This window comes from Pseudorca crassidens, chromosome 11 (genome assembly GCF_039906515.1).
Source record: "Pseudorca crassidens isolate mPseCra1 chromosome 11, mPseCra1.hap1, whole genome shotgun sequence".
NCBI classification, from domain to species: domain Eukaryota; kingdom Metazoa; phylum Chordata; class Mammalia; order Artiodactyla; family Delphinidae; genus Pseudorca; species Pseudorca crassidens.
Genome location: NC_090306.1, coordinates 83,870,449 through 83,883,970, shown reverse-complemented (window position 1 = coordinate 83,883,970; position 13,522 = coordinate 83,870,449). Strand labels below are relative to the sequence as shown.

The 13,522-nt window shown below is 41.9% G+C and overlaps 1 protein-coding gene and 1 long non-coding RNA gene across 23 annotated transcripts in view; one reads left to right on the top strand and one right to left on the bottom strand.

The window, feature by feature from the left end:
* The window catches only part of ANKS1B (ankyrin repeat and sterile alpha motif domain containing 1B), a 1,163,282-nt gene that overhangs the window by 1,064,855 nt on the left and 84,905 nt on the right, over positions 1-13,522 (top strand). For all 21 annotated transcript variants that reach the window (XM_067697640.1, XM_067697639.1, XM_067697638.1 and 18 more), the window contains one exon: positions 11,424-11,531. In XM_067697640.1, coding sequence (XP_067553741.1) covers positions 11,424-11,531 — 108 coding nt within the window. The remainder of the gene's footprint in view (positions 1-11,423; positions 11,532-13,522) is intronic.
* The window catches only part of LOC137202309 (uncharacterized), a 31,700-nt gene that overhangs the window by 7,511 nt on the left and 10,667 nt on the right, over positions 1-13,522 (bottom strand). The window contains exon 4 of one of the 2 annotated variants that reach the window (XR_010932541.1): positions 12,803-12,846. The exons of the other annotated variant lie outside the window; for it this stretch is intronic. This is a non-coding gene — a long non-coding RNA (uncharacterized lncRNA). The remainder of the gene's footprint in view (positions 1-12,802; positions 12,847-13,522) is intronic. 2 annotated transcript variants of the gene reach the window in all.

Below are 13,522 nucleotides of genomic sequence, written 5' to 3'. Positions count from 1 at the left end.
GAGTTTTATGAGTTCTTTACATACTTTGGATATTAACCCCTTATCAGACATATCATTTGAAAATGTCTTCTCCCATTCAGTAGGTTGCCTTTTTGTTTTGTTGATGGTTTCCTTCACTGTGTGAAAGCTTTTAAGTTTGATAAGGTCCCATTTGTTTATTTTTGCTTCTACTTCCCCTGCCTAAGAAGACAGATCCAAAAAAATATTACTAAGACCTATGTCAGAAATTGTACTGCCTGTGTTTTCTTCTAGGAGTTTTTTGGTTTCAGGTCTTACATTTAGAATTTTTTATAAAATAAATCCATTTTGAGTTTATTTCTGTATATGGTATAAAATGTTCTAATTTCATTCTTTTACATGTAGCTGTCTAGTTTTCCCAGCACCACTTATTGAAGAGACTGTCTTTTCCTCATTGTATATTTTTGCCTCCTTTGTAGTAGATTAGTTAACCATATGTGCATGGGTTAATTTCTGGGCTCTCTGTTCTGGTCCATTGATCTATGTGTCTTTTTATGTGCCAGTACCACACTGTTTTGATTACTGTAGCTTTGTAGTATAGTCTGAAGTCAGAGCATGTGATACTTCCAGCTTTGTTCTTTTTTCTTAAGATTGCTTTGGCTATTCGGGGTCTTTTGTGGTCCATACAAATTTTAGGATTATTTGTTCTAGTTCCATGAAAAATGTCATGGGTATTTTGATAGGGATTGCATTAAATCTGTAGATTGCTTTGGGTAGTATAGACATTTTAACAATACTGATTCTTCCAGTTCACAAACACAAGATGTCTTTCCATTTATTTGTATTGTCTCCAATTTCCAACACAGTTGTGTTTCGATGGCATCTGTCATACAAACTTATTTGCTGATTATTTAGTAGCAGTTGCTCTAAAAAATAATAGCAGAAGGAAAGAAAATCTGGAAAATCTAGTCACAGATTTTTGATTTTTTAGTTGAAGGGGTAGAGGTATAGGGAAGGACTTAGAGATGGTGGGAGGTAAGGGAGTTTTACATCACCCTTGGCAAGGCTGTGTAAAGGAATTTGGTGCTAAAATCAGAAGGAATAGAAAACTATTGAGAGTAGAAAGGAAAAGATATAGGGTATAGTTGTTCCTTTCTTCTCCTCTTTGCCTATCAGAGGTATCTCCCCTACTTCGTTTGTTGTCCATTGCAAAAGGGATCAGATTTGAGATTTCAGGGATGTCCCTTTAAGGTATACTTGCGTGCTAGATGCCATGAGGGACCCTAGGTTACAGTGACGCTGTACCTGACTTCCCAGAGCTTACAGTCTGGTTGAACAGGTAAGACACATATATATAACAAAAGAGCTAGCAGTACCCACCCTTGTATATCAAGTGTCAACAGCACAGGGCAGCCCACAAATACTAGAGAAGTTCAAAAAGAGAAGTGAGCAAGGAAGGCTTTAGGTGAATTTTAATTTCATCCTTGCAACATTCTAATGATAAAGAAGACAGGGACATTCTAGAGTATGCAAAGGTGTTATATACTTGGGCCAAAGAGATGCACATGACACAGTTGAAGACATGGAAGAGATTTGTCTGGTTGGAGTTAAAGACATTTTAGATTAATAGGAAAGAGGGCTGGAGAGGTGAAAGGCATGGTTCTTGATCTAAATCTACCCAGAGGTATCCATAATTGCACATTTAAGTAACAAAGATATTATTCAAAATTTTGCTGATAGGATTATTCAAGGATAGGGTAAGAAAGTTTTAAGTTTCTGTTGTACTTAAAAGAGAAATAATGCCCTAATTTAGTGCTTTATAATTTCCAGAGCAGCTTCCTAGCCATTCTCATTCAGTCCACAGAAATCCCTTTTAGTCTTGGAAGGCTGTGTAGTCATATATATTTAGATAGATGGGTGGATGATAGGTAGGTAGGTAGGTAAATGGATGGATGGATAAATGCATAGATAATATGCAAGAATATATACACACACACATTTTAAAAAATATTTTTTCACCTACTGGATTGAGAGCCCTAGAGGACTGAATTTTTTTCTTCTTTGGTGCTCCCAAATTGCATTATATGTGGAAGACAGCCAATAAATGTTTGCTGAATTAGATTATTATCGTCCCTTCAATATCACACCTCAAAGATGTTAAAGATCACTTAGCTAGAAGAAGAATTCAGAGCAAGAACAAAATGTCATGACTGTCTGCTCCAGAGGTCCTTCTATCCACCATACCATTCCAGACATGGATTATTACAGCCCAAGAAAGGAGAGAGCAAATGTCACAGTCAAAAATCAAATGCAAGTTCAAATGAGGATTTCTGGAATTGTGGGAGTTGAAATTGAATGACACACAGGCACTTTTGCCTTGATGCTCTCAGTGGAAAGTGTTTAGAAATTATTACCAGGAAGGGAGGAAAGCTTTCACATTTAATTGCAATTCCTCTGAGTTCTGCAGAGGAGAACAAACCTGATAAACTTCCATCTGAGCTTCCATTCTTGGCATTCAGAGCACTAGGAGTTTTGTTAGAAGAGGCCCCTCTGAAGGAAGATGAGCTCTCTAGATTTGCATGGGAGCTGCTGTCCTCACTTGGCAAATATCTAGAAAAGGGAAGGGGGAAATAATCTACTCTTTTAAAATGGAAGGGGGGTTCCGCATGCAGCGTGGAGCTGTTTCATTCAAAATACCATTTAAATAAAAATAAAATAAAAATCCCTCCCTAAATAAAAATCCAGAAATAAGAAGGATGCAGTCCCACAGTGATAACCAGAATCGCCTGTGTGCTCAGCACTGCTGCACGTGTAATCTCTGGAGGATTCCAGCTACCTGTGTTATTTCACGTCTGTCAGCTAAATCTGAACTCCAAAATATAACAAATGCAAAATGTGACACTGAGGAACATTATGTGGGTTTGTGATTTCTCCCTGGAGGACTGGGTCCAGCCGGCAATAAACGGATTGAGATTTCATGTGGAACATGGAGACAGACTGTCGCTACATGACTCTTCTTCATGACTCACGTGCATTCCTGCAGCGTTCTCTGGTGTTTTTCATATTGTGTCTATGCAAACATGGCAACGAAAATGGAAGTTGTAGGATGATAGCATTTATAAAGCACGTGGAATGTTTGATATTGAGAAAAGAAGCACAAGCTAAATTTCCAACAGGGAGGGGGGTGGTTAATGAATTATGACATACTTCTCAAAAGCAATAATATGGTAACATGGAGTTACTTTAAATGCCTGCTGAGGGTAGTATAAGTAGGAAAGTTCTTTAGGTTTAATATTGAGTGAAAAAAATTACAGTAAAAATTGTACTTACAGTATGACAACCGCAACACATAATCATGGGGACAAAATGAAAGGAAATGTACCTAAACACTAAGAGCCTAGGATAGCTCATCCTCTTATTTGTTTTTCTGTATTTCCTGTCTCTATAATGGGAGCACAGTATTGTTATTATAATCAAAACATTAATTTTTAAAAAGAGAAAAACCTGTTTAATTTATGTCACATTAAATTTAAAGAGGGAAGAAAAAGAAGTCTAGGTACCCTGACTTCCAGTTTGCTGTGACATATATTCTGATGTGACCTATTCAGTGTGAGGGTAATGTCATGATATTGTCTAGCAGAATTCCCACAGCTAAACCCAGAAACATAAATGACAGTGATATAATACTATAGCATTGTCACTCAGCACAGTTATTCACCTATTGCCAGGGTGTGCAAAGGGGTTTCTGAAGTTGTCTTCTTTAATTGATACTGGAGAAGATTCCCAGAGGCAGCTACTACTCTGATGAGTGAATACCAATATGCAGCAGGCCTGTGTTGTTTCAATTCCTTCCCTTTAACCCACATTTCTCATGATAGTTGTAATAAAAACCATTAAGAAAACATGCACTAACTTTAATTTTTTACCCATTGGAACTCAGCAGTTGGAACCACTTTCTTATCCTCATATGTATAATAATTTATTCTTTTTTTTTTTTTTTTTTTTTTTTGCGGTACGCGGGCCTCTCACTGTTGTGGCCTCTCCCGTTGCAGAGCACAGACTCCGGACGCGCAGGCTCAGCGGCCATGGCTCACGGGCCCAGCCGCTCCGCGGCATGTGGGATCCTCCCAGACCGGGGCACGAACCCGCATCCCCTGCATCAGCAGGCGGACTCTCAACCACTGCGCCACCAGGGAAGCCCAATAATTTATTCTTAGTTAATAGTTTGGCTCTGTAGTTTTTATGCCCAGTTTCTCTGTGTTTCCTCTTTGAATCCACCAAATAATTTGTGGCAGAAACTTGGTATTGGTTTTTTTGTTTGTTTGTTTGTTTTAGCATCTTTATTGGAGTATAATTGCTTTACAATGGTGTGTTAGTTTCTGCTTTATAACAAAGTGAATCAGCTATACATATACATATATCCCCATATCTCCTCCCTCTTGTGTCTCCCTCCCACCCTCCCTACCCCACCCCTCTAGGTGATGACAAAGCACCGAGCTGATCTCCCTGTGCTACGTGGCTGCTTCCCACACATGTGGTAGTATATATAAGTCCATGCCACTCTCTCACTTCATCCCAGCTTACCCTTACCCCTTCCCGTGTCCTCAAGTCCATTCTCTACGTCTGCATCTTTATTCCTGTCCTGCCCCTAGGTTCTTCAGAACCTTTTTTTTCTTTAGATTCCATATATATGTGTTAGCATACGGTATTTATTTTTCTCTTTCTGACTTACTTCACTCTGTATGACAGTCTCTAGGTCCATCCACCTCACTACAAATAACTCAATTTCGTTTCTTTTTATGGCTGAGTAATATTCCATTGTATATATGTGCCACATCTTCTTTACCCATTCTTCTGTCGACACTTAGGTTGCTTCCATGTCCTGGCTATTGTAAATAGAGCTGCAATGAACATTGTGGTACATGACTCTTTTTGAATTATGGTTTTCTCAGGGTATATGCCCAGTAGTGGGATTGCTGGGTCGTATGGTAGTTCTATTTTTAGTTTTTTAAGGAACCTCCATACTGTTCTCCATAGTGGCTGTATCAATTTACATTGCTACCAACAGTGCAAGAGAGTTCCCTGTTCTCCATACCCTCTCCAGCATTTATTGTTTGTAGACTTTTTGATGATGGCCATTCTGACTGGTGTGAGATGATACCTCATTGTAGTTTTGATTTGCATTTCTCTAATGATTAGTGATGTTGAACATCCTTTCATGTGTTTGTTCGATATTGTTTTTTGAATTGAGCAGAATTGGCTCAATATCTTGGAATAGCTAAATCCTCAGTAGGTTGCCATTACTTTTCCTTTTACTCTGATGGGGTTCCTTCCTTTTACATGCAGTTAACTTTTCACCCAAGCAGTGATGAAAACCATACAGAATTCTTTTCTACCACAGTAACTATTGCTCCAGCTTTTTGAAAACTGAAGGTTTACAGACTGACTGCTCATGAATTATGGTGCCTGGGGTGGCAGGATCTCACTATTTCCCTATCTGCTTACAACGATGATCAGATGTTAAGCTGTTCTCACTCAAGGCAAACGCAGCTGCCTTTGGACTTAAGTTTTCCATAATGACTATCTTTCTTTGGAATAGTCTTCCCGTTGTTTTGCCAATTGGATTTCTTACTGTTAACTTTGGAGTTTTGAAGCCAAATGTCACCCTCCCTACCTCTCTAACATTAGTCAACTTGAATTGAATCTTAGGTTCATGAGGACTTCTTGTCCTTTGTGTATATATGCATTTCATGAGGAATTCTGTAAGGTACACCCACCTGAGCTCTTTTGGCTTGAAGCTTTAACCCTGCCTTGAGCCTTGTCCAAAACTGAAACTGTATTATTTTAATGTTTTCAGATGATCGAGACCCAGTATAAATGTTTTGAACATGATAACTCAAAATAAAAATCACCATCTTAAGAAGCATCATAATGTGTAACTAATAGTGTAGCTAAGACCAAACAGTATAGAGGTTGATAGCAAGAAGAAGAGTGTGGTGAGTGGTAAAGAGCAGGTTAAGAATCAGGTGCAGATCCCAGACAGGATACCTGTTAGCAGTGAGACCTTCAACAAATTACTCAGTATTTCTAAGTCTCAGGTTTGGTATCTCTAAAATGGGAATGATACTGTTATAAGAATCAAATGAGATATTTACACATATATAGTACACTTGGAACAGTTTCTGGCACACCTGGAACATAGCAGATGTTCAATAAATGTAATCATCAGTATCTTCTGTAATATGGGATCATTTCTGGACTTCCCTGGTGGCGCAGTGGGTAAGAATCTGCCTGCCAATGCAGGGGACACGGGTTCGAGCCCTGGTCCGGGAAGATCCCACATGCCCCAAGCAACTAAGCCCGTGCACCACAACTACTGAGCCTACGCTCTAGAGCCCGCGAGCCACAACTACTGAGCCTGCATGCCACAACTACTGAAGCCCGTGCGCCTAGAGCCCATGCTCCGCAACAAGAGAAGCCACCACAATGAGAAGCCTGCGCACTGCAACGAAGAGTAGCCCCCGCTGACTACAACTAGAGAAAGCCCGCGCGCAGCAGTGAAAACCCAACACAGCCAAAATATAAATTAAAAAAAAAAAAGGATCATTTCTAATATAGAAGGAGAGTTACCCAGGCGTTCTTGACATGAACCATCACTCTGTGTTAATTTGTTCATTCTGTCCACCCATCTGTCTGTTTCCCTCTTCGGGCTAGTTGTGTGGAGGAGGCATCAATGGAGCTTAGTGTGGAGGAGGGCCTCAGCTTACCTCCTATTGGAGATTGAATGGTGGGATGGGAGAATAGGATGCATTCTTTTAGATTAGGTCTGATATTAAACTAATAGCTAGAAACCAGACCCATTACTACCAGTACATGTCACTTCAATGAGGGTTTTTCCAAGCTTAACCACATCTCATGATGCAAGGCACCAGCATATTTGTTTGACATCATTAACTTTATGAAAATGACCAAGTCCCTGTTTTTGCAGGTCAGATTTCCTTGCATCCTTAGAGACCACTAGCTGGAATGAGCACACCGTGAGATTGTGTCTTCTATGTGCTGGCACCGTGCTGATTATTCTCACAGTTTCACTCTTCATCTTTCCAACAACATTTGAGATTGGCATTAACTTCCTTATTTTATAGGCAAGAAAACTGGGATCAAAGGAATCAGGTAACTTGCCCAAAACTGAGCTGTCAGAGAGTAAACCAAAAGCAGCAATGGAAGTTACGCCAACTCAATTCTATCACAGTTATTTGTTATTTAGTGTCAGTTTTTTGTCAAAATAATTTTGAGTGGCTTTATTGCTATAAAAACATTTCTTGGCGGCTTCCCTGGTGGCGCAGTGGTTGAGAATCTGCCTGCTAATGCAGGGGACACGGGTTCGAGCCCTGGTCTGGGAGGATCCCACATGCTGCGGAGCAGCTAGGCCCGTGAGCCACAACTACCGAGCCTGCGCATCTAGAGCCTGTGCTCTGCAACAAGAGAGGCCGCGATAGTGAGAGCCCCACGCACCGCAATGAAGAGTGGCCCCCACTTGCCACAACTAGAGAAAGCCCTTGCACAGAAACAAAGACCCAACACAGCAAAAATAAATAAATAATAAACTCCTACCCCCAACATAAAAAAAAAAAAAACATTTCTTGGGACTTCCTTGGTGGTCCAGTGGTAAAGAATCCGCCTTAAAATGCAGGGGATGTAGGGCTTCCCTGGTGGCGCAGTGGTTGAGAGTCTGCCTGCCGATGCAGGGGACACGGGTTCGTGCCCCAGTCCGGGAAGATCCCACATGCCGCGGAGCGGCTGGGCCCGTGAGCCATGGCCGCTGAGCCTGCGCGTCCAGAGCCTGTGCTCCACAGCGGGAGAGGCCACAACGGTGAGAGACCCGCGTACCACAAAAAAAAAAAAAATGCAAGGGACGCGGGTTCAATCCCTGGTCGGGGAACTAGGTTCCCACATGCCACGGGGCAACTAAGCCCACGCACCACAGCTACTGAGCTTGCGCGCCTCAGCTAGAGAGCCTGCATGCCGCAAACTACAGGGCCCACGCGCTCTGGAACCCATGCACCACAACTACAGAGCCCACGTGCCCTGGAGCCCACGCGCCACAACTAGAGAAGAGAAAACCCACACACCACAACTAGAGAGAAGCCTGCGTGCTGCAACGGAAGATTCTACATGCCTCAACGAAGATCGCACGTGCCGCAACTAAGACCTGATGCGGCCAAAAATAAATAATAAATAAATAATAAATCTTAAAAACGTATATCTTTAAAAAAAACCCAAACATTTCTTAGCAGGTTTTAGGGGCCCAAGGCAGCACCATCAGCATCAGGTTCAATTCCCTACTGAGAGAAAGGCAGTGGAGATTTGGGGGGAGGAATTTATATCTAACAGAAGCTTTGGCAAAGTAATTGAGAATAAGAATAAAAGGGAATAAGAAAATGTAGTGGTTTTTAGACTTGCAGATACACTTGAAAAGGTTAATGTTGTAATTTTCTGAAATGGAGGAATTCTTTGATCTTGATGCTTAAAAAAAGAAGAAACAATGAAAGAATATAAGGGTATTTCTCTGGATTGTATGAACAGTATTGCCTGCAAGTAATCAGCCCGCGGACCACACTTAGCATATTTGTAAATCACCTGAAAAAAGGAGTATATGGTGAAATTCCCAAATTTGCAAGAACTACTAAGCTCCTCTGGGTAGTGAAATGCCAAGCTGGCTAATATGAATATAGAAGGATAACACAGGGTTACATGAGTGGGCAGAAAGATGGCAGATGGGCTTCTGCATGGACAACTGTAAGATAAGGAATGTAGGGAGAAATCATTCAAACCATCCTTCCAAGATTAAAGGGCTTTCAACTATCAGCTATAACAAAATGAAGAGGTTTTACAGTCAGTGTATATTTTTGTGCCTAGTTATTCCTACTGCAGCTAAAAAGCCAGCCCAAAATCAGGAGTGCTTAGAAAGGGCATTTTTAAAGGGGCATTAAAAGCAGGAAATAGTAGCCCACTCGTAAGGCCATGGTTCACTTATACCTGGAATGTTCTGAGTAATGTGTTCAGCAGACCTGAAGCATTTGGAATACAGGAGGAGAAGGTACAGAGAGAGTGGACTAAAAGGACTGCTTTATGAAAACAACCTGCAAAGATGAGAGGATTTATCAGCCTGGGAAGATGAAGGTTTATAAAATCAGAGGGATGTGGTGCAGGTAGACACACGCTGATTAACATTTACCATCCCCATCTTCGACAGACATGGGTCAGAGAGTGAGTATAAAAGGAATAGAGCAAATTTGTGTTTATCAGAGAGGAAACATGGTGGGGTTAGGGATAAATTAGGAGTTTGGGATTAACATATACACACTACTATATATAAAATAGACAACCATCAGGGACCTACTGTATAGCACAGGGAACTCTACTCAATATTCTGTAATAACCTATATGGGAAAAGAATCTGAAAAAGAATGGATATATGTATATGTATAACTGAATCACTTTGCTGTACACCTGAAACTAACACAACATTGTAAATCAGCTATACTCAAATATAAAATAAAAATTAAATTAGAAATTAAAAATAAATTTGGGGGCTTCCCTGGTGGTGCAGTGGTTGAGAATCTGCCTGCTAATGCAGGGGACACGGGTTCGAGCCCTGGTCTGGGAAGATCCCACATGCCGTGGAGCAACTAGGCCCGTGAGCCACAACTACTGAGCCTGTGTGTCTGGAGCCTGTGTGTCTGGAGCCTGTGCTCCGCAACGAGAAGCCGCGATAGTGAAGAGGCCTGTGCACCGCGATGAAGAGTGGCCCCCACTTGCCACAACTAGAGAAAGCCCTCTCACAGAAACGAAGACCTAACACAGCCAAAAATAAATATAAAAATAAATAAATAAATAAAAGAGATTACTATTAATTAAAACCAGACATCCCAAGTTAATGAATTTAAAAATAAATAAAGTTTTAATTAAAAAATAAATAAAAGGAATAGAGCATCATGCTAGATTAAAATTGAAATCAGATTAGGCAGAAAGGCCAATAGGCTAACTGACAAATAGGCCAATAATAGTTCAAGGTAGCACAGGATGAGTGCCAAGGAAATGCCCACTTCAACCCCTTAAAACTTGAAAAGAGAAATTTTAAAAAAAAATCATTTTCACAATGGGTCATTTACTTTGGGAACTAGTTATCCAACAAGGGTTGTTCTATCCTGGTACTACACTTGTGCAGAAAGAGGTGAATATATTTCTTATGAATGGATTTATAATTTGTTGTTTTAAAAAAGTCAGTAATATTTGGAGATATGCCCAAACTTTGCTGTTTGCCTTGGCGTAAAACAAGTTTTGGGGTCAGGCAAACCATATTCAAATCCCAGAGCCACCACATACTAGCTCTTAGGTGGGCTACTTAACCGCTCTGAACCTCGATCTCCTCCTCTGTAAAGCAAGAAGAACACCTTCCAGTTAGGAATGTTGGGATGAAGGAAAGAGTAACATTTGTAAAGCTCTGGGGAGGGCTGAGGACAGAGGCTGTCTGCAAGGCTTGGTTTCCTTTGTTATCTCTTCTACACTATGCCCTTTGCAGCCCTGTCAGATTCAAAAATCCCATCCTGGGGAGTCTCTGGTCAGGCAGTACTTGATTCTAATCCTACTTTGCTACTTTCATCTGTATTAACATTCATTCTTTCATATTCATTGAGCCCCCACTATTTCAAACATTGGTTTAGGTGTTTGGGAAATAGTAATGATAAAGATATACCTGCTGTCTGGAAGCTTACCTGGGGGAGAGGGCTACACAAACACTAAACCTGCAAATAAAGTTATTTCAGAGAATTATACGAAGAGGATCACAGGGTAGAGTGTGACGGGGTGAGGGCTCCGTTCTTTTAGAGAGGAGATGGGAAGGGCCTTTGTGAGAAGACAGATAACACTTAAACAACGTCCAAAGGGATGAGAAGGTGTCATTTGAAAATTGCTGGGGAACATTCCAGGCAGATGGAGAAACAAGGGTGGAGGCCCCAAGGCCAGAATGAGTGTGGAATGTTCAAAGAACAGAGAAGGCTGGAGGGGAGAGAGGAGGGGACACAGAGAAAGACAGAGGGCAGGCAGCCTTGTTGGAACTTGAGGCCAGCTCAGGACTCAGATTTTATTCTGAGCCGTAGGAAGCTATTAGAGGGACGAGGCTTGACTTCTACTTTGGAAGGGTCCTGTGGCTGCTTGGTAGAGAGTTAGACCCTAGGGCAGCCTGAGTGGCAGCACTGTCCCTGCTTTCTCTTCCTACCCACACTGCCTTGCCATTCTGTTCCTCTCTCTCTGGATCCGAGGGGACACACTGATTTCACACCACATCTCTCCCGGTGCAGAGGTAACTTTGCACAAATCTCTTTCCGCTCCTTTATCTTTTAGGACATGTAAAAATTATTTTTCTCAAGTGAAATATTTAACCCAAATATATGTCTTTTCAGGTTTTAAAAATCAATTTGATTGGCCACAGGAAACGTATCTTGGCATCTCTAGGAGACAGGCTGCACGACGACCCACCACAGAAGCCCCCTCGGTCCATCACCCTCAGGGTAAGTACCCAGCATACTTGTTTTGTCCTCCACTCTTATCCTCGAAAATTATTTTGTGCAATAAAATAAAAATGATTGAAGCAGTGGGTCAGGAAGTACAGGCTGTTTTCCATGTAGCCTACCTCGCCTGTATAAAAAACTATCTCGCCTTTGATAGTGTTTTCTACGACAAGATTTGTTTTTCTCGGTTGGTTAAATATATATTTTTGAGATTTAAACTAACATCTGAAAAACCACCACCTTTAAAGAACCTCTCCGCTACCCCGCATCCCACACACCCCTCTACACCAAGAGAAGAAATGAGTTTTCTGTCAAACTCCTCAAACCCACAGGTAGAAAATCGATGAGGACCAGAGTTAAGTAAAAGATCAATTTAAAATTAACCTTAGGGTCTTCTGTTTTTAAGAAGTGAAAATTTTTCAACTTTGCCCACTTAAAAATTAAGAGCAGAGAATCTAGAACTTTATTTAGTAAACTGTTTCAGCTGTATTTTAGAATTATGGGGTAGAAAAACTAGGAGGAAGAGAGAAATAAAGTGGGAGAGGAAGGAAGGCAAGAAAGAGCAGAGGGAAGGAGACAGAGAGAGAGAAGATTGCCAGGCAGAATGGCAGCGGAAGGAGTAGCCAGTGGTCGCTGGTGTTCATGAGGCCTGTAGAAACGTTTCAAAAATTTACCATAAAGGCAGGGTCACCATGACCAGTTGGAGAGTTCCAACTCTGTTCTCTTTATTGAGTCCTGCACTTGCTTGCTTCTCATTCCTTTTCTGCAAGTGTCAGAAAGGGTAGTGATAATAAACGAACACAAAAGTAGCACTTAGATGTCACTGCCAGCGATGAAATGCAGTCGAATGCCTCTTATCAGTGGACTTCAGCAAACAGTAACTACTGTCAGTATCACAGAGGATCGAGCAGGAGAGGAGCTGTTAAGATTTTAAAGCTGATTCAGTTTTAAAGGAAAAGAAAATACACAAAGGCTTCAGGAAATGCAAGAGAATTGGCTCCAGGAGGGCCATGAGGAAAACTGACGATTGGGGCAGTTGGAATGCACTGGTTTATCTGGAGGCTAGTGAAGGCTTAGGGAGTAGTGAAGATAGAAGAGGACCTATTTCTCCCTCAGTAAGAAAAGCCTCAAATAAATTGGGGGAAAATAAGGCTAGAAAGGCATTATCGTTTTGCCTTTGTTTTGCTACACAAAAGAGGAGAAAGATATAGGCACCATCAGTGTAACCATCCTAAAATGACCCTCTTGAGGAGTAATTCCCTGCTACTTACCCTACTGTCTTTCCTTCCTCTGCTGAACCTCTTCCTCTGGCTCCCTGGAAGAGATTTAGGGAAACAGACAAATCAAAGACAGAAGTTCCCGAGAAAAAGTGTAGGACCTTAATCCATCATAGGAGGTCCAGCACATCTTGGGGAGAAGTAGCCTGGAGAATCGGCACGATCCAATCCTCCACTTACTTGCACACATCAGAGCCCAGCTGTCTTCCCCCCTTTATCTTACTTCTTTTTTTTTTTTTTTTTTTTTTTTTGCGGTACACGGGCCTCTCACTGTTGTGGCCTCTCCCGTTGCGGAGCACAGGCTCCAGATGCACAGGCTCAGCGGCCATGGCTCACGGGCCCAGCCGCTCCGCGGCATGTGGGATCTTCCTGGACCAGGGCACGAACCCATGTCCCCTGCATCGGCAGGCGGACTCTCAACCACTGCTCCACCAGGGAAGCCCCTATCTTACTTCCTGACCAGTTTCCCCCAGTTCTCTCTGCCATTGAAGCCCATCCTCTGTCATTACATGCATTGCTCTGCAGTCTGTGCGTGTGACATGCCGTTTCCATAGTGTCCTCTTCCTGGCAGGGATTGCCAGGCCACTCGCTGATGGAAGATCAACACCCATGAGGTCCCACTTTAGCTTTCTTGTCATGGCATCTACCATGGTGAGGCCCCTCTGTCCACATAGAGACACGGTGCCTTCCCTTGTAAACACAAGTGATAGTGTC